The sequence below is a fragment of the Botrytis deweyae genome (assembly GCF_014898535.1).
Source record: "Botrytis deweyae strain B1 chromosome Unknown BDEW_057, whole genome shotgun sequence".
In the NCBI taxonomy this organism is placed as follows: domain Eukaryota; kingdom Fungi; phylum Ascomycota; class Leotiomycetes; order Helotiales; family Sclerotiniaceae; genus Botrytis; species Botrytis deweyae.
The window spans coordinates 78,005-98,711 of NW_024066264.1; the positions used below are offsets into that span (position 1 = coordinate 78,005).

The 20,707-nt window shown below is 39.9% G+C and overlaps 4 protein-coding genes across 4 annotated transcripts; 2 read left to right on the forward strand and 2 right to left on the reverse strand.

Moving 5' to 3' along the window:
* Positions 1 to 367: 367 nt before the first annotated feature.
* On the reverse strand, positions 368 to 4,015 carry EAE98_012026 (uncharacterized protein; the record flags this gene model as incomplete). The annotated part of the gene is made up of 1 exon (XM_038959650.1): positions 368 to 4,015. One exon carries the CDS (start codon positions 4,013 to 4,015, stop codon positions 368 to 370), a length of 3,648 nt encoding a protein of 1,215 aa, XP_038803966.1.
* An 8,196-nt stretch (positions 4,016 to 12,211) lies between these two features.
* EAE98_012027 (uncharacterized protein) lies at positions 12,212 to 12,540 on the reverse strand (the record flags this gene model as incomplete). Its single annotated transcript, XM_038959651.1, has 3 exons — positions 12,212 to 12,307; positions 12,377 to 12,463; positions 12,523 to 12,540. 3 exons carry the CDS (start codon positions 12,538 to 12,540, stop codon positions 12,212 to 12,214), a joined length of 201 nt encoding a protein of 66 aa, XP_038803967.1.
* A 2,287-nt stretch (positions 12,541 to 14,827) lies between these two features.
* On the forward strand, positions 14,828 to 16,246 carry EAE98_012028 (uncharacterized protein; the record flags this gene model as incomplete). The annotated part of the gene is made up of 1 exon (XM_038959652.1): positions 14,828 to 16,246. The coding sequence occupies one exon, from the start codon at positions 14,828 to 14,830 to the stop codon at positions 16,244 to 16,246; it is 1,419 nt and encodes a 472-aa protein (XP_038803968.1).
* A 692-nt stretch (positions 16,247 to 16,938) lies between these two features.
* On the forward strand, positions 16,939 to 19,698 carry EAE98_012029 (uncharacterized protein; the record flags this gene model as incomplete). Its single annotated transcript, XM_038959653.1, has 6 exons — positions 16,939 to 17,262; positions 17,311 to 18,070; positions 18,129 to 18,358; positions 18,414 to 18,524; positions 18,588 to 19,529; positions 19,588 to 19,698. The coding sequence occupies 6 exons, from the start codon at positions 16,939 to 16,941 to the stop codon at positions 19,696 to 19,698; spliced, it is 2,478 nt and encodes an 825-aa protein (XP_038803969.1).
* Between the last annotated feature and the right edge of the window lie 1,009 nt (positions 19,699 to 20,707).

Genomic DNA, 20,707 nt, shown 5'->3' on the forward strand with positions numbered 1-20,707 from the left:
ACCCATTCCAGACCACAATGTATAATAACCCACCCAACCATTCTCCCTAAAATGCAAATGGTATAATCGCAGAAATACCTAGAATGCTTGCTCACATGGAAGAATTGTGAGCCAAAAAAGCAAATGATGCCATGTCGAGCTTTCGCCCTGTCCAATCGTAGCAAGATTTCTTCCTCCAAACGCCGACGCTAAATTTCTAAAAAAAGGAGACTCCATGTTTAATGTTTGGTATTGGTGGTACATTGTCTGTTGGGTATCGTTGAGAACCGTATGATGTTGGCCGTTAATTTAGTTGTGTTGTTGGTACAAACGTGAAAAAAAAAAAAAAAAAAATTGAAATGCCGTGAATCTCTCTTCGTCATGGTGTTTATTCCACACTCTCCACAGTTCCTAACCAAGTCCTGACTCCTTCCCTCAAAAAACTTTCTTTCTCTCTGCCCTCTAATCTGTGGTTTCCGACAGCCTCTTCTCGACTCTCTGCTACTTCTTTTACGATTTCTTCGAGAGCACTGAGAACCATTTTCTTGCACTCATTTCTTGGAACCTCGAGATTCGTCCTAACCTCAGGTACAGTCTTGGTATCTGAGTTAGATCTTTCCCGTCCAATAACAGGTCTTCTGCTTGTAGATCTAGATGAACATGCTGATGATTGCTTAGAAGCTTGACCCGATTGAGCAATAATTCTTTCAACAGCTTCAATCAATGTTTCATCCATGCTGACTAATTGATCTTCGATAAACTGATCTTCGTGATCGTCATACACTTCAAGAGATGGCGTAAGTAGTACGGTAGAGTAAACATTACCATATTTTGATTCTAATGAAGTGGAGATAGCTGGAGTTGTAGGATCCACATTCTCCTTAAGCTTCACAAGACGTCTGTAACGGATATGAGTAATTGTAAAATTGGTAGTATCAGCGACCAATGCACTAGAGATATCGACCCATCGATCAGCACGACCATCTTCCGCATGGGGTGTTGATGTGATAAGAGGTGTTGGCTCTGCTCTCATTGATTCCTTAATTTCAGCGATGAGATCCGAATGGGAAGGTACTGCCTGTAATGCAAAATCCGGGTGATAACGTGGGAGGTAACCGCCGACATTTATTGTAGTATCTGAATCAGGTCCCGCACGTGAGTAATGTTCAAACCCTTCGAGGCCATTTCCCAAACCAGGCGTGGACAGATATCCACTGCTTGATGGCGAGCTGACAGCCGTCTCGAAAGCCAGATAATCAGGAAGGGGGACATCAATTTCAATCGCACCATCATCAGCGATTGTAGTTTTAACTGGCGACTCATATGCTCCCGAGGGATCTGGTATTCGCTCTGGTGTTTGAATCATTTGCTCATTAATTTCATCATCTTGTTGCTCTGATCTTTGTTCGATTGCTCTGGCGGTTTCGGTACTTCCAGATTCCGAATTCCTCAACTCGCGCTCTTGTTGGTGTTTTGACTTTGTTAAAGAAGCTTCAATCTCAGTGGTATCTGATAATTTACCACGAGGTTGTGAAGTGATATCTCTATAATAAGGATCATTGATTTCGACTTCATCCATTGATGTCGCTGACGTGTTGGTTGTTGATGGCCTTCTTTTTGTACTCCAGAAACCACTAATCATGCTGCCCCATCGTGAATTTTGACCTTGGGAATCATTGCTTACATTGCTGTATTGACCCGAGCTTTCACCTCTCTTCAGAGATCGAAGTAGATCATCAGCTGCAAGACTGCCACTGCTTCCTGGTCTAGGTATAGGACCAGTTCCTCTGACTGGAGCTCTAGTGGAGAAATGTGGAACTGTTGTGATTGGTGTGGCAGTCCTTGTTGTTGCGGTGCTGCTCTTTCGAGTTCCACCATCACTACCGGGAATTGGCAAATTTGCTGTTTTAATTTGGGAAATATCAGATGAAGATCTATCACGTTGTGGGCCATCATGGACTGTAATTCCAAGGCCACTAGGTTGCTCCGATGGAGGTTTCGAAGGCTGTGAAGTTTGGGCGGATTGAGCGGGAAAGCTCACAGATCGTGGGTGGGCGGTCCGTGATGTACTAGAGCGTTTGTTAATCTTGCGGCGAAGTGATTCCTCCCTCAAGATAGGTATGATATAAGATGGAGGAGATTGTGAGCATCCACCCAAAGATATTGAAGTGCTAGGCCGATGAGCCCGAGACGTAATTTGTGGGCCCGCGGGCAGAAAAGCAGAAAGCAAAAAGATCAATCGTCTTGCTGCCATTTTATCGTTGGAAACAATAATGGTTCGCGCGGGAAGAGGTATATCTTCATCTTTGTGAGATCTTTGGATTTGATAGTGTCTTCGACGATACCAACTAGGTCCCAATGCTTGTAACCATTCAGTGTGATTGCCCAAAAACCCAGTTAGTAGGTTGAAGAAGAAAAACCCCTTATCCTTTCCGCCAGCCCACCTCTCAGCCAATCTAGCTTCTTCACGCCAGATTCCCCATCGACCTTGACCAGTAATCACCTGAAGACCCTTGATACCACTTACAATCCTTTGCCGTGAAGCATCAACTTCTTTATGTATTTTGTGAATTTGTACCAAGCAATTTTGACTGAGCTGAACTAATTTAGCATTCGTCTTGGGTAATTTGAATGGCTTAGCATCCTCCACTCTTCTACCAGCGATTGATACGCTAGCCGAAGGGGCTCGAGAGTGTGATTCGCGACGAGGTCCAGGGGAACTGATATCGGCTTGTCGAAGAAGGCATACCAACGATTCAGTTGCAACTGCTTGGAGATGAGTGAGAGTTCGAGTGATGATGTCCCAATGTTGAGTAATCATATCAATTCGATCATCCACATCACTGTGGATCGAAGATTCCAAAGAATCGATGCCATAACCAGAGCCAAGCATAGTCCAACCTGCACGCTTTGTGGAACTGAAAGATGATGGAAATGAATCCTGTTCATTGTAGGAACTTGATGCGCGAAAGCTAGAGCGAGAGTTTGGTACTGAAGGTGCACGAGGTGGTGAAGCTGGCAGATGGACTATCAATCCGACCGCGTACATGGGAGTTCGCTTTTGTTTTGGTTGCGGCTTCTTTTCAGGGGTGCCAGCGACACTAACTTTTGGAAATGGATATCCATCCTTGTCTGGTCCTGCAATTGGCGTTTGAACCTCGACATCATCATTTGGTAGAGGTACTGGAAACATGCGCGTAATGAGAACCTTTTTTCGATCTTGTCCCCTTGAAGATGCAGTTGTTGAAAACCCAGCTGGAGTAGGACCTACGACATTTTCCAAAGTGAAAGATTGTGCCAATTTACTACCTCGCATACTTGATCTGCCAAACGAACCATCTGCTGCATAAGAACTAGGTCCTGCAAAGGATCTTGACTCTGATGGCAAGATGTGAACCTTTGTACCAGTCCCTTTGTATGCCAAAACTTCGGAATTTCCAAATATGCAATTTGAGATAGTTGTAACCTCCTCTTTGTATTCCCTCAGCGAACGTTGGCCTTCAGTTTCTGTATAACTTAAATGGGATTTATGTGTTGATCTCCGATCAAATGCGCCGCCAAAACCTCTAGGAGTTGCAGTTTCCTGTTGTATAACGACCGGTCTTGAATTTTGTCCTACGGATGTCTTTCGTGGTGGAGGGACTGATCGCCGATTTTCGGACCTTGTAGAGAATGCAGAGCCATTTGAATTTTGTCTTTCAAGAGATGGAGAGGTTGGCGGAGGTGTGTGACTATCGTATAATACGTATGGAGTTCCAGAAGTCGATGTAGCTTCCTGCATAATAATTACTCGAACATCGCGCAGGTCCAAATCGATTTCGCCATTGACGTCAAAAGTGTGCGCATTCGCAGGCGCAAGTACGGTTCCCGAGGAGAATGGGAAGAGTTGATCTTTGTGACACAAAGCTTCGGCATCTGGGAAGAGTAAATTGTAGGTAAAATGATCCTCCAAATTTGAATCCAGAGGATTGGAAGATCTTGAAGTGGTTGGTCCAGCAGATGGTGTACTAGAGAACAATTTCCCTAGTAGAGACATCTTGGACGGTACTCGAATGTGTTTAAATGGTTCGGTTGTGTTTTTATCTTTTTGAATTCTGTCGACTTTTGGGGGTTGAGAGAGTTGAGTTTAGCAGAAGGCATGACGATACTGCTGCTTCGGAATGGCCATTGTCGCGACGGAAAAGAAAGTGACTGGGGGTATTGTATGGTATTGTGTGGTATTGTATTGAATTGAATTGTAAAGAGTTGAGGTATTATTAATTCCGTAAAGGTGACGCGAAATGAAGACGAATTAGAATGAGAATATTGAGCCGAGTGAGGAGTAAGATGGTGAATGAGTAGAAATGATTGTGGTTGTGGTTGTGATTGTGGTTGTGGTTGTGGTCGCGGTCGTGTCTTTTGGTGGTCGATGATGTAACCTGTGATAGGAATGAGAATGTGGATGAGAAGTGAATCGATATTGTGTGTGTCGTGTGTGTGTCGTGTAATAAGTGTGTTGTTGATGAGTGTTGAAATTGACTCCAAAATTCGAATTAAAAGAATCTTTAATGAATTGGATTCTCTTGATTTCTCAAATCAATTCTTAATCATTTTAACCATTTTTTCCCCCAAAATGATTTAATAATATAAGAAAGAAATTTGAAGTAGAGGTAGGTAGGTGGGTAGCGTATCTATACCGGCCTAGGCTCAGTCCTCAGAGACAACAAAACAATGAAGATATACAGGATAGAAGAAGTATGTGTATATGTATATGTATGGGGAAGACCCAAAGATGTTGGAGGTCTTCAGGTTAAAGGGTTTGATGAATCAGAATCCGAATCAGATTCCGAATCAGATGTCTTTGCAAGATGATTCCCGTTTGTGTTAGATATGTATAATTTATGTATGGTATATGGGGTGATTCTCGGTTTATGGGTCTATGGGTCATGTATATATGGGTCGGTCTAAGGTCTGGTGGTGTGGTGGATCTCGTTATGAATCTTTGAATCTTGCCTTTCCGGGAAATGTTCTCTTTTGAGGATAGAGGAGAAAGTCAAACCAGCTGGGATTCTCAGAGAGAGAGAGGAGAAAGTCAAACCATCTCGGATTCTACGAAGAAGGTAGGAGGTACGAAGTAGATAGACTCATAGAGTACTAGATACTTTGTAAAGCTTGCTCGGCTTGCTACTTCCTAGTACGTACATAAGCAGACATTTGGTCCTAGGAGCGACCTAGCACACCTAGCATCTTGGAAGTTTTAACCTTTCATCTTATTATTTAGCCGCAAGTTCTCGGATCTATCTTAAACTTGACTAGATCTTCTGGTATAAAACACATTTGGCTATATTGTTGATCACTAGGGATATATATATAAATATATGTCGTGGAATTTGACTGACGACTCAGATGCCATTCAAACAGCTACTCACTCACTCATTCACTCACGCGTGGTATATTCTGTCAGCAAACTCCCTCGTCCAGACCTATGCCTTCCATCTCCTCCCTCGATATCAATCAGGAATTTCTGGAAGAAGCGGTCAAGCAATACAACCTAGAAGGAAGTCAAACAATCAAGATTTGCTCCCATACCACACCACACACAAAATAGCGAGGGGGGGAGGAACAACAACTGGCCTCCCCATCTAGACTTATCAGTTCGCACATTCCAGGTTTTTCCTTGATCTTACTTCAAATTCAGATCCATTTAAAGAAACCGACCATTCTCTTTTCTAATCTCTAGTTCCTTAGTTCCTTCACCTTGCCTCGCCTTATAGGCTTGTACGTGCTTGCGCTTGTGCACACTGACTGACTGCACTTACTTCCATTTTACTTGGCAAAGCGTTCTAACATTCTCATAAGCTTTTGGATTAGGCACTCTGCAAGTGATGTCCTCATAAATTCTTATCCATGCCAGGTTCGATGGGTATATATCTGTGGTCATTGGTTGCTAGGCAAATTCCAATATTCAAAGTGCATACACATCTGTACCTGATGGTCATACAAATAAATCTTTCATGTATTGTATCGGGATATGAATAGAATTTTCTGCTTCGATGCTCCGTTCCTTTGCTTCGATTCATACTACTCATGCCATCACAAGAAGGAAATTCCTCGTCTCTCCCCTCCTTCAAATTAATCAAAAAGTTAATACGAAAATTAACAAGGAAGGCTTCAGGAAAAAAGACCCTCATCTAGTACAAGTAACTCCGATAAAAACTAGAGGAGTTCAGATACCAAGAGTAAGTTTCTGGCTTCTTCAAAGCTCATACACTACGGAATGCGAATGAGGGTGCAAAATATCGTACATGCGACTCGAGTAAGTTCAACTCCTCCATCAACACCACTTCAAACGATCTAAAATCAAAATAACCTCTTCAAAGATCAAGCCGGGCCGCAAAGAAAGAGAATTTGAATAGATTGAAACGGCAAAATGGGTACAGAGCACAGAAACACACACTCCGTACATGATGTGGAGAGTTTTTTTCCCCGAGCACCATCAACAATTAGGTAAATATGGAGTATTATTTGGTAACACTTTCGAAAACCGATGGAGCTGTCTTTCCTCAACGAGCCAAGTACGCAAAGGGGAGTTGACCAGTGAAAATAATTATATGATACCTAGGCACAATCGTTACGAGATGGGTTACAGAAATGTATTAGAATGCGTTACCATGACGGAGTCCTAGAATGGTTTACTGCAAATGACTTGCGTCTACGCCAAGGTCATCATTTCCCTTCGTCAGCCTTTGCCTTCTTCTCTCGGCCCTTCCATGATTAGTCCAGCCTCAGCCAGTATGGATGGATACGATTGTCAGAAATGCCTAGGTACTTTTGATGCTTCACTACCGGCCGACCAACCGAAGGATCTCGGAGTCCAACTAGAGTAGGAATGAGGATACAGTCCGGTGGGTTCAGATATAGTAGGGATATCTTAGGTTCTTAGGTTCTTAGGTTCTTGGTGTGGTTCTCGGACCATTGGTATAATCTTATCGAATCGAAATCTCAATCCATAATGACATCTCTCAATCTTGACTGACACCTCTCGTTACGCCTGCCATCTGCCTGCCACCTGCTAGATTCCGGAAACATCGACCTCAAGATCATCAATCACATCTCATACCTAGTACGTACTTTAAACGACATTCTGACTCACATCTTCTGATGTCCGGGGAAGACAAACGATGTGCATATGTAGAGGTGCTACTAACCTTTGTATTCATACTACGAAGTACACGAAAGAAGGATCAATACAAAGTACAGTAGTAACAATATTGTCTTATTCTACTCGTATTCAATTCAAACATCCCTCAAAAATCAAAAATCAAAAATCACAAATTACAAATCCAAGCCAAAAAAAAAATAAGCATCAATAAAACTCAAATTCCATCCATCCCCCCACCCCCCAAAACCCTTCTTCACTCCATCTCTCCATCTCTCCATCTCTCCATCCATGATCCAAGTCCACAATCAAATCATCAGGTAGATACTGCAGCAAAAACACACCCAACACCCTCATCCATCCATCCATCCATCCATCTATGCTGTACAACAAACCCCCAACAAATCCCCCAATCAAGATACATATTACACACACCCCTTCCGCCCTCTCCCATCCCACTTCTCACTCATCGAACTCAAACGAACGCGTTACACCAACGGTAGACAGATACCTACCTACCTTGAGCACGCCACGGAAATACATAGGTATATATCGAATCTTTTGATATTTCGTATTGGGACTTGGGTTTTTATTATCTATGTAAGATTACGATATGTATGTATGTATATATCCTGACTACCTAGTAACCTTATGTATATATGTATCTATATACACACTATAAAATTATAAAATTATATTATAAATAAATCTCCTCCTCCGCTTATATAATACATAATACATATACCACATATATACATATATTATAAGATTTCTGTCACGGTCAATCCGTGTAAGGGCTGGCGAGGGCACGTGAGTAGCCCCTGCGGGGCTACTTCGGGCCGACGCCAACCCGCATACAATTATAAATTGTAGAATTTTCATAGTTTAGAAGAATTAATGAAAAGTCTTTGTACTACATTACATCTAATTGATTCATTGCTATTATCTACTCTAACAATTACTAGGTACCGTATATAAGATATCTGACCCACGACAAACGCCTCCTCCGGGATTATTTCTTTAGCAAAACGACTGAGTAGATGAATAAATAAATGAGAGTTGTTTAGTATTAGATATGTATCTCGTGCGTAGGTATGTATGTATCGTATTTTTTTATTGTTTTTTAATTGTTTTTATAAACGTTGGAATTTAATATTTACTAGGAAGGGAGGATTCAGCTCGTTTTTTTAGAAGATGTTTTAAGGACTGAGAGGTAGAGGTGAGTAATAAGTAAGTACCTAAGTAAGTCGGGTACCCTACTTTCTGGTCACCTCTGTTTTGGGCCACCTTTTTATATTAAAAATCAGTTTTTAGATCTATTAATATCTCTATCAATATTTAATATAATTTAATGAAAATTTATAAGTATATAATTTAAATCGATTTAAGTTTATTTTAAAAATTTTAGATTTTTAGGATTTTTCTGGATTGAGAGTTAGAGTTTTGAAATCTCGATTTTCAAATTTGTATGAGAATTATATACAAATTTAGAACTTTTATAAAATCTTTAATAATTTTTTAATAATAATTATTAAAAGAGAATTATATATATATTTTTGAGATATTTGAGTTTGAATTTATATAGAAATTCAAAAAAAAATTCAAAAAAATTGATAGATATAGAAATATAGTATATGGTGAATTTAGAGTAGTATAAATAATTCTTGTTATTTTGAGAGTATCCCTTTAAATATTTATTTATGAGAAATTTTCTATTTTTTTTGAATTTATTATATAAAATATATTATAAAGTGATAATAAAATTTTACAATATATTTTTAGTAATTTTTATTCGAAAATTATTAAAGATTTTATAAAAGTTTCAAATTTGTATATAATTCTTATATAAATTTAAAAATCGATATTTTGAAGTTTTAGATTTCAATATAGAAAAATCCTAAAAATCTGAAAATTTCAGAATAAGCTTAAATCGATTCAAATTATATATATATAAATTTTTATTAAATTCTATTTATAAATGAGAGAATCAAAATTTCCATTTTTGGTGTAAAAAGTGGTCTAAAAGGGGGGTGGCCAGAAAGTGGGGTATCCGACTTATTAGAGATATAGTTTCTAGTAAATCTCCTTCTCTCTCCTCCTTTTTATAGAGAGTAGATACTTAATAAATAATCTTAGAGAATATAATTAAGAGTCTTATATACGTTATTTAGTCTTCTATAAACTAGACATCTAGATAGATTAATACTATATTATTATTTGCTTAGCTTAGATAGCTTGAGTTTATATCGATAGGGGTATAGATAGAACTATTCACACCTCACCGCTATTATTTTGCCACGAATAAATTTGTAATGGTCACGTAAATAGATTCTGGATGGCTTCATATAGACAGATGGAAGGACATCCCTATTTTGTTGTATCAATCTCAATTACTTTCAATTCCATAGTATGCGCACATAGGGTTGTTGAGGACAAAACTCTCGATGTGTTGGCTGGGAAAGTACTCGGGTTTACTGTCGGAGATAGTGGAGTGAGTGATAAGTCGGGTACCCTACTTTCGGGCCACCCCCCTTTTGGGCCACCCTTTTACACCAAAAATCACTTTTTAGGCCTATTAATATCTCTATCAATATTCAATATAATTCAATGAAAATTTGTAAATATATAATTTAGATCGATTTAAACTTATTCTAAAAATTTTAGATTTTTAGGATTTCTCTGTATTGAGAGTTAGAGCTTCAAAATATCGATTTTTAAATTTGTATAGGAATCACATATAAATTTAAGTTTTTTATTAAATCTTTAATAACTTTCTAATAAAAATTGCTAAAAATAAACTATAAAATTTTATTATAAATTTATAATATATTCAATATAAGAGATTTAGAAAAAATAAAAAATTTCTTATAAATAAATATTTATAAGGGTATTTTCAAAATGATAGGGATTATTTATATTATTCTAAACTCATTGTATATTATATCTCTATATTTGTTAATTTTTTTGAATTTTTTTTGGAATTTCTATATAGATTCAAGCTTAAATATTTCAAAAATATATATAGTTTTCTTTTAATTAATATTGTTAAAAAGTTATTAAAGATTTTATAAAAAGTTTAAATTTGTATGTGATTTCTATATAAATTTGAAAATCGATATTTTGAAGCTCTAGATTTCAATACAGAAAAATTCTAAAAATCTGAAAATTTCAGACTAAGCTTAAATCGATCTAAATTATATATGTATAAATTTTCATTAAATTCTATTCATAAATAAGAAAGTTATAAATTCCATTTTTAGTGTGTTTTAGGTATAAAAAGTGGCCCAAAAGGGGGGTGGCCCGAAAGTAGGGTACCCGACTTACTAGGTATCGTGTTGTGTTAGCTGATGAAGCAATTCTCTAGTTTCATCGTTATCATTGATGTCACGAGAAATCAAAGCAAAAATCATATCTAAATATCCTCACTATATCTCTCCCTTCCATCAAAATCCTAGATCAGGTCGATCACTATCAAAAAGTAATATTGTCTCGCTGACCAGGAGCTCAATACATATCTGTAGGTAGATATCATGCCGTCATCCCATTCCTATCATATTTTATCTATATCTCACCCCATTTTCTCTATTCCATACCTCATACCCAACTCCACCGGATACATTTTGTCGCCCTCCTATTGTAAGACTCACCTCATTTCATTTCATCAGCTCATTCCTACATCTTTCATAATCCCTATCCATACATCTCCCTCCCTCCCATCCAAATCTCTATCCCTATCCTCCCAACCCCTTCACCGCAACAATGCCAGCTCTCAAAGCCCAAATCCCAAATCCCAAAATCCCAACACCCAGATACGAAGGAAAGTACCGGTACAAAAGCCCGAAACAAGATAAAGTCGGTGAGAAATTTAAGGCGTACGGATATGCAGGTAATAGGTAGGTAGAGAGGTATATAACAAGCAGTGATATAGATGGTTAGGATAGGGTATGCACGAATATCCACGCCGCAGGATTATTGTGTTTGCGAGGTGTGGATTAGGGATGGGCAAATTACATATTCTTAGGGTTGATTATATAATTTCATATTATCACACTTTTTGAGGAATATAAAATATTATGCCAAGCTTATGCACGTGTTTTTTGGACCAATAAAATCATCAGGATGAATGAAAGTGGGTCGTTTTTAGAAAAAGTTTTTAGTGGGTTGTAATTTTCAATTTAGTGTATAATTAGACCTAAAAGTCAGGTGCTATTTATTTGCTAATCATGTGATTTATATACTAATTATTTTCTTTCAAAATAGCTTCAAAATAGCCTTTTATAGGATTTTTATAGGATTTTATGATTAGTTATACATATAATGCGATTTGACTAATATTACGTATTATATTCAACTGACGAATATGCGATATTATATATCATCAAAAATCCCAACCCTAGTGTGGATGGATGGGTAGAATGGCATGGGATACTGATCGATATAAGTTCCTTGATCCCTCCCGATTTCTTGGGTATAGGTGGCAGATTTGGAAATTGTGTGGCTGATTATTGGAGGAGTTGCAAAGGAAACCTGAGGAAGGGAAGGAAATTTTGGGCTTGCTGATGGGTACAGCATATGTACGACGGGAGGTAAGAATGGATAATGATGTATATCCCACAAACAGAGTATGTATTGCGAATCGATGGACTGGCGCTCTCCTTTACATCCACATCCACAAATACACCCACACGGACTCTCAGAAATAGAATTTTACCTGAGCCTTGTCATAGTCACCCATTACCGAGTTCAATCTCTGCGTTTTCATCTCCGTTGATTCCCTCTTTGAACTCTGGAGCGCACGCACAAACATCTACCGATCACATGAAATAATCGTCCCGAGAATATGGTTTAGGTAAAGGCTGTTGTTCGTAGATGAATAATCATTCACATATTCACTTATCCTCCGCATCCGTAAAACTGTAAAATTACACTTCGATTCATCCTTTAAGTATATATCACACTTGCTAGAGCTATGTGTGTATATAACATCGTATCATGTTCGTGCGGTCGTACGAACTCAACGCTATGATATGATCTTGATGTCAAACATGAATACCGGTCAGCAACCCGCTCCCGCTCGGCTACCCTCCGGATCAGTTAATCCGCATCCGATTTCTTGGCCGGCTTCTCGGCCGAGAGGATTGGAGATATAGATTCTGGAGGTAAGCATGAAGGGACGGATACATCGTTCCGCTGATAAGAGATATGATGTTCCTTCTAGAAGATGGAGCTATCAAATGTCTTCTATACGTACCCTCGTACCCTCGCTATCGAGAATCCTGGAGAGGAAAAGCTCAACCCCTTTTCAATACCAACTCCACTTCCTTCTAGTGTTTGCAACGGAATTTTCTAAATCCATCGTACGCAAGGGAGATATCTCATCTGCGGGGAAGCACCTAATCACATACTACTGCGATTCCATGCATGATACAAAAGGGAAATAAAAAGAGAGTTCTTGATTTCCTTATCGCGCTTTGATGTTCACTGTCTTACATTCCATTCCTCTATCTCACTATCTCGCTGTCTATCTATCTTTCTCGAATAAAGTTTTCTATCTTCCTTGCTTTTATCCAAACTTTGTTTTGTTTCGTCATGTTGCTTCTCTTCTATTTGTTCGACGGCTAGTAGTTTGCGGATATTTAGTTAGTGTCTTGTCTTTGCGGTAAATATAGATGCTGATGTTGATGTTGATGGATGTGGAGTGGAGTCTTGAGGTTCTGCTGCTAAACGCTATATACGATGATGGGTTGTGGAGTCGCTGCGTGTAACCACATATGACGTACTTGGGCAGCGTTACGAGCCAGGGGGACGGAGATCTAGAAGGATGAAGACGGGTTTTATTGTAGGGCTTGCTATCAGTTATGGATGCTGCTAATTATGGTTAGTGTTGCTTTCGAAACTGTACCCCTTTAAAGAAATCTGAAGACTTCCACGTGACCTCAGATGTAGCATCCTCCTCTTGAAATAGGTGCGATAGTGTAGTATATTCAAAAGCTTCAAACTCGAGTAAGAGATTTAAGCGCGTTAAATTGGTTTGTGACTTTAAAGTCGGCAATCCTTTTTATCTTTCACCAAACCCAATCATTTACAGAAAGATGTATGCATGACATACATGGAGAACATACTGTGCTGCAAATACTCTTCCTATCCTTCTTTCTACATCAACAATGACTCGTGAATATACTCGATCTGTGACTTTTGATCTCGTGGCGCTTTTTTGATTAATGGCACATATGGAGGGAAATACATATGCTTGTGGAGTTTGGTCGAGCGATCAAAAGGATTAAGAGAAGTGATTTCGCTGAGTAATAGTGCGCGATGTTCACTTGGAGCCAAATACATTTTTAGAGGAAGAATGATTTCGTCAGAGTTGAGTAGCGGAGTGCTTACCATCAGTTAGGGAGATGGCAATTGATGGCGGTGAGTCTTGCTTGCCCTTTGATATCAGCGATACTTCTTGATCAGTTTATTTCTTACGATTGTGTAATACTTCCAACGGGCTCAACACGCGTTCTTTCTTTCACTATTTTCTTGAATGATGAATTTGATCTTGGAGCAATTTGTTTGGTATCTGGGTCTCCTAATGTCATCTGGTAAATCCTTCAGTGGGTTGATTATCAGTGAACAATTAAGGAGGGTTCATTGCTTTACTTGAAGTTTTCAAATAGACTGTTGTTCTAGACGTACATTATATTTCATGATTTTGGTCCTTTAATCACACTCAACATCCTGATATCTTCATTGATCTTCCGATATCTCGTGAAGGTCGTCTTCTATCATACTAGTCATAGTATCTCCCATGTAATCTTACATAACAAGTATCTGAAATCAAGATGTCTTCGATCGCATTCACTACATCTTTCTGGCTGGGTTATTTCGAGGCATTTTTCTCAATGTAGCTTCAATTATTGTTGAAACCGAGAGGGTCTAACAGTGAAGACCGTGACCCAGAAATCTGGAATTTTCAATTTTGAAATTGGAGTTGGAAAAGGAATAAAAGAATTGAGAACATCTCGGTGTTTGAAAGCAATTTAACATTCAAAATCTGGGAAAGTTTGATAGCCAGGCGGTAATCCGGTGTGTCAGAAAATGTGTTGATCTTTTCGTCCGTTGATATGACTGCAGTGCAGCTCTCGAGCTGACAGATTTTTTTTTAGGTATTTTCTCTCTGAGAGCGTATACTATTTTAAACATAATGCTGCCGTTTGGTAAGAATTAGCAAACGTAGCATTAGCCTGCGAAATTTCTTCGAGAGATTGTCCTCTCTTAAAATACCTATGATATCCAGTATGACGGGGACAACATCGAAGCCGTATGCGAAATTCATATTTTTAAATTCATACAATGAGTTCTCACTTTCAGAGAAGATCTAAATATCAAGGTTTATGGTGGGCAGGTGGTTGCTGTGTGTTTTGGTCCGAATCGAAGATGAGTGACACCTTCCATCTGAAAGAGTAGTTTCGTAGTTTCATAGCTTCAAATACTGTAACCATCTAGATAAGCGCACCTTCCAGAATAGAAATTTTACTAGTAGAATGTATTCTCCCTGCAAGAGCAATTGTACATTTAAATTGTGTTTGTTTGCGAATTGCGATATCAGCATTACATCTCCGCGACGAATTTCATCTCTGGACCTCTCTCTATCCAAAACATCTTGATCTCACACTCATCTTCGTCGAAGCAACATCTTCGTCAAGGCCTCCAACTATAGACATGAAAGCTGTCTTCCAAGCTCCTGGGCTCCTTCGTTGTCCCACCGAAATTCATTGCATGATCTTTCAGTTTCTCTCTGCCGAACATTTCTACGGTTTATTCTGGGCATGCAAGATGTTGAATGAGATTGCGGAGCCGTTCTTGTACTCTGAGATTCAATTGAATTGGAGGAAACATTGGAGACCGCCCCGAATCATTTCACTCATCAAAAACGTACTCTCGAGGCCCCACCTAGCCATTCGTGTGAAAGGTCTCACGCTCGGTAGAAGCGGTGGCGAATCCATGCGTAGCATTGCCACAATTCGTGATGTTAGACTCACCGTGGATGAAACCGACCTCGAACAATTGATTGAAGTCATCAAGACCTTCAAAATTGATTTTGGAGAAGATATTTGGATCAGCGAATTGCGCAACAGAAATATGGACGCTTTTGTCGCCATCTTACTTTATAAACTCCCGAATCTGATATACTTTCGATTGAATCCGAATTTTTTGCATAGCAGTGAAATCGTTGGCTTGGTTCTCAGATCGACCGTCTCTCAAGATTGCAATTTCAAAATTGCCTCTTTTGAACAACTTCAACATGTGACCTTCAAACGGACCACCATAGGTCGATTTAGACGCAGAACTTTCAACCCAGAAAACATCCTTGAGTTCCTCTGTTTTCCAAACATTGTTTGTCTATCGGCTGCAATAGATGCAGATCTTTACTGGAGTCCAGATTCAAGACTCGTAGCATCATCCGTTACGTCACTAGATCTTGACATGGTACGGGTTGGGATGCTTCATCAGATCCTGAGTGTTACGACTAGACTCAAAACTCTGCGCTGGAGATGGCATCACTATGGTGATTCTGAAGCTGAGATTCGATACGACGTTATCATCATGGCATTGCGGCTCGTTCAAGATACCTTAACTGACCTCACTATCTCCGCTGAAAATGAAATGGTTAATGTGCATTCTCCTTGGGTCGAAGTCCGAGGATCATTAGGCGCACTCGTAAGTTTCACACCTTTGAAGAGACTTGAGATTAATATAGAATTTCTGCTTGGATCTGCCTCAAGGCATCGACTTCGCGATTTTCCTCGAGTTGGCCAGACTTTACAATTTGAACGCATTGTGCCTAAGAATATCGAGGTTCTCACTCTCACCGATGATAAAGAACTAGACTGGCAAAACTTTGTCAATTATGACGTTGTATTCATGGCAATTCAATCTTGGTTGGGTGCTTGGAGAACCTCAACACCTGATCTTCGAAGCATTCGCTTTTTACTGATGTATGACTATCAGGAATTTGATTCTGCTCCCACCCGAGATCCACACAAACTTGATCGCACTATGCGACTGTATCTCGATAGATTAAGTGCGGCAACGGGGGTTGGAATTGAAGTACGACAGATATATAGGGCAGGTCTTTGATCCATGTTGTTTTGCCTCCTTTAAAGTTTCCGGAACAGATTGCCCAAATTTTGATGATTGGATCAAAAGAGATTTCTAAAATCAGGGAGGATGTTGGAAAAGAACTCGGCTCATCGTCCCCACACAGTAATCAAGCTTGCCGTACTAGCCGTGGTGGTTCGCCCGAGAATACAACTCGTCGAAACAGTCTAGATATACTTTATGACTTCTACACATACAAACATAAAATCCGGTATCATCTTACTGCACATCATTATCGATTGACCCTCTAAAGATAATAAATTCTCGATAAAGAAGCTCTTATCGTCCACCCGGTTGAACATGCGGGGTCATGCTCGATACGCAGAGAATCTTGTGTTCTGATTGGTTGATAGTCAGGTACAACATCTGTACAATATTGCACGGCAGTTGGATATTTTCTTATTGTCAAGGATTTGAAACGGGAATACCTGCCTATCGCGGTTTTGCATAGCGGGCCTCTGTAGTTTTCTTGTTGGATACATGAGAATAATCGTTATCACTTGTTATCTTGCATTGTAGAGGGGGTATGTTTTGATATAGCTTATCAGGAGGGTGTATGGCCTGTAGACAGTTCTTTAAATATGTACCTCCATTCTGAATTCAAACTCATTTCTATTCTATTCTTCATGTTGCACCCTTTTGCCTGATCTGTATTTCCCGGACATATCATCATGGCTGGAGTTTTCAAGAGATTCCGAGCTCGGGATCCTGTTCCAGGGAGTATTCCTTCACAGGATGACTCTATTGCAGAATCACGTACTCCACCAGATACCATCAGAAGGGCAGAAGAGAAGGATGACGCGGTGTCAACTGCTCGTGACATACAAGAGGCAGAAACGAATCGCAAATTGACCGCATTCGAGCAACTTCACAGATGGGATCCAAACCTAGGCCAAGATCAACTAGAAGAAATCGATGACGCCATCAACAGGCGAGACGGTAATGCTGAAGGAAGAATCTATGATGAGGTCTTTGAGAACTCGCCATATCCTGAGGTGAGACGATGCGATTCTTGTTTGCTATTTCAATTGACCTGAGATTAGGTTCGTGCAGCAGTTAGGAATTATGACGAAGATCTTCCATGTAACACGATTCGAGCATGGGTAATCGGACTCGTTCTCAATACTATTGCATCTGGTCTGAATTCTCTTTTCTCACTCCGAGCTCCTTCTTTGACAATCACGTCCATCGTCGTACAAATGGTCGCATATCCTCTGGGGGTAGGCTGGACAATGATCTTTCCAGACCGGACCTACAGCACATTTGGAGTAAAGTGGAATCTTAGTCCAGGGAAATTCAACATGAAGGAACATGGTCTCATTGTAATCATGGCTAATGCTGCATTTGGTCAAGGAGTAGCATATTTTACTGATACACTGACTGCCCAAAGAGGATTCTATGGACAAAATTTCGGTTGGGGCTTCAACATCTTACTTGCACTCTCCACACAATGTATTGGGTTTGGGATTGCAGGTATGATGCGGAAGTTTCTAGTTGAGCCCGCTTCTATGATCTGGCCGCAGAATCTCGTTAGCACTTCTTTCATTTATGCCTTACATGACCATAGCAAAACAGATCCTGCTAAGTCGAATGGTTGGTCCATAGCTAGATATAGATATTTCTTCTATGTCTTTATTGGATCTTTTGTCTGGTATTGGTTTCCAGGCTATATCGCACAGTTTTTGAGCGTTTTTTCTTTCGTTACGTGGATTCGACCGAACAATGTTGTTCTTAATCAGGTTTTTGGTGGTTGGACGGGTATTTCTATTATCCCTATTACTTTTGATTGGACTCAGATCACGGGTAACTTATTACCCCGAATTTAGGATTGTTGATCGAATACCTGCTCACTGATTTCTAGGATACAACCTCCAGTCCCCACTCATTCCACCTTGGTTTGCCATTGCTAACACGGCTATTGGTACTGTCTTCTGGTTCATGATTGTGACGGCTGGGATTCATTTCTCAGGGCATTGGTATGCTGAATGGTTACCCATTTCTGATTCGAACAGTTATGATAATACTGGTAAACATTACAATGTTACCAAGATTCTAACTCCAGAGTACACACTTGATATTGAGAAGTATAAGGTATGTGTTCTCTCGCTTAATGACAAGGGGTAAGCGGACGCTGACTTCATTATAGGAATATTCACCCTTATTTCTTTCGACCACCTTTAGCCTGTCGTATGGTCTTTCTTTCGCTGCTATTGCTGCAGTAATATTCCATACTATCTTGTTTCACGGTCAAGAGATCGTAAGTATAAGCTTCCCGATTTTAGGCGCGATTTGCTACACAAACTAACCTCATATCTCTCAGTGGATACTCGCTCGTGCTATCCGCGGAAGCCTAGACGATAACCACACCAAAATGATGCGCAAATATAAACCCGTGCCCGGATGGTGGTATATGGTCTTCTTCCTCGTGATGATGGCTATGGCCCTTGCAGCTGTGTGCGCATATCCTACGCATTTGACATGGTGGGCATTAATCATCGCACTCATAATATCTTTGGTTTGGACCATACCCATTGGTATAATCTATGCGACAACCAATATCCATCTCGGTCTCAATGTCTTCACTGAATATATACTAGGATATATGCTTCCTGGTCGTCCAATTGCTCTCATGCTGTTCAAAACATACGGATACATTACTATGAACCAAGCACATGCTTTCTTATCCGATCTGAAACTCGCTCATTACCTCAAGATCCCTCAAAGACCAGTCTTTTGGGGCCAATTGGTAGCAACGGTTTGGAGTTGCTTTGTTCAATTGGGTGTTTTGGAGTGGGCGTTGGGTCATATTGAAGGTATATGCACCAGCGACCAGAAGAATAATTTTACCTGCCCTGGTCCGAGAGTCTTCTTTAACGCTAGCGTAATCTTTGGATTGATTGGTCCTCAACGCATCTTTAGCTCTGGAGCTATATATGGTTCTCTCCAGTATTTCTGGCTAGCAGGTGCACTTCTTCCCTTCATCATATATTTCCTCGCACGAGCTTTCCCGAAGTCGAAAGTACGATTTTTCAGCGCCCCGATATTCTTCGGTGGTATGTCAGAACTACCACCTGCTACACCACTAAACTACTTAAGTTGGTGTTTGTATGGTTTCATCTTTCAGAAATATATCAAGAATCGATGGAGAGGATGGTGGATGCGGTTCAATTATATCACGAGTGCGGGGCTAGATGCTGGATTGGCAATCTGCACGATTGTTATTATCGCAGCTTTGAATTTGACGGGAACGGGGTTTCCTGATGTGAGTTAATCTCGTCCCAGTTATATTGGATTGGAGTGAAAGGCTAATTATGATTTAGTGGTGGGGAAATAGCGCACCAGGGAACACAATGGATTATCTGGAGACAGCAGTGCAGAGAAAGGTGGGCACTGGGGAGATTTTTGGGCCACCAAAAGGAACTTGGGGATAGAAGAAGTGCTTGTGTATTCCTCTCGCAATGGCCTCAGATTTCGGATACATCATATGGTAACCCGAGTTGACAGGATAAGACTATAAGTGGAGAAACTTAATCTGGTGTTTAGACGAACATTGATATACTACCTAACAATGTCAACGAAGAATAGGAATACTTGTTTATAATAAAGACTTAGTCTAATTGTTTAATGCAAACAGATCAGTTGAGTATCAGATGGCCTATTGCTAGCGACATGAATGTCTAAAGCCATCATGAGCTGTCGAAGTATGGTCACCCGATGTGTAATTAAAAGTTATAAAAAATTTCTAGAATCCTGCTGGAAAAGTAATGGAAACGACCTAAATCACCTAGAGAGTGGATATTTTCAGTATCTCCGGCTTTTGCATATTTATACTCCTCTTTTAAGGATTGCGGCACACGGCTAACTAATCGAAAGCTTGAAGTGAAGGGCTCCTAGAGGGTTTCCACCCGGAATCATCAATTTCGAAATGACTGATTTAATCATATGAATGTGAGAAATTAGAATTGGCCCATGTTCAGGATAATGTGCGTATTTTTACTCCGTCTTGTCCATCTACCCAAAACTTCTGGGTGGATCTAGTTGTGAGCCGATGGACAGCACCATTCAGATCATGCAACTCAGTTCACTGACTCAACGCGAATACTGAGCTTTCTAACCATCCATGAATATTCCTAGCTAAGAGTAGGGGAAGGTCTTGCAATACTTCATGTATATCGCCTGATATCGATAGCAGAAATGCAGTTAAATCATTGTCCACATTTCGCCTTTCCAATTTCTTGCTAGGTACCAGATATTGCGATTATCTCGTAGTCAAATATGAATAGAGAGTACAGCTGCGAGAGAAGATGAGCTATTCCAGCCAACCAATCACTCACATATTGACCAACAAGAGATCTGGCGCCAAAGGATATGGACCAACTTAGTTCTCTTCAATGTATCACATGATGTCACAGGGCACGTGCTTCCCGCCGGACTAAACCT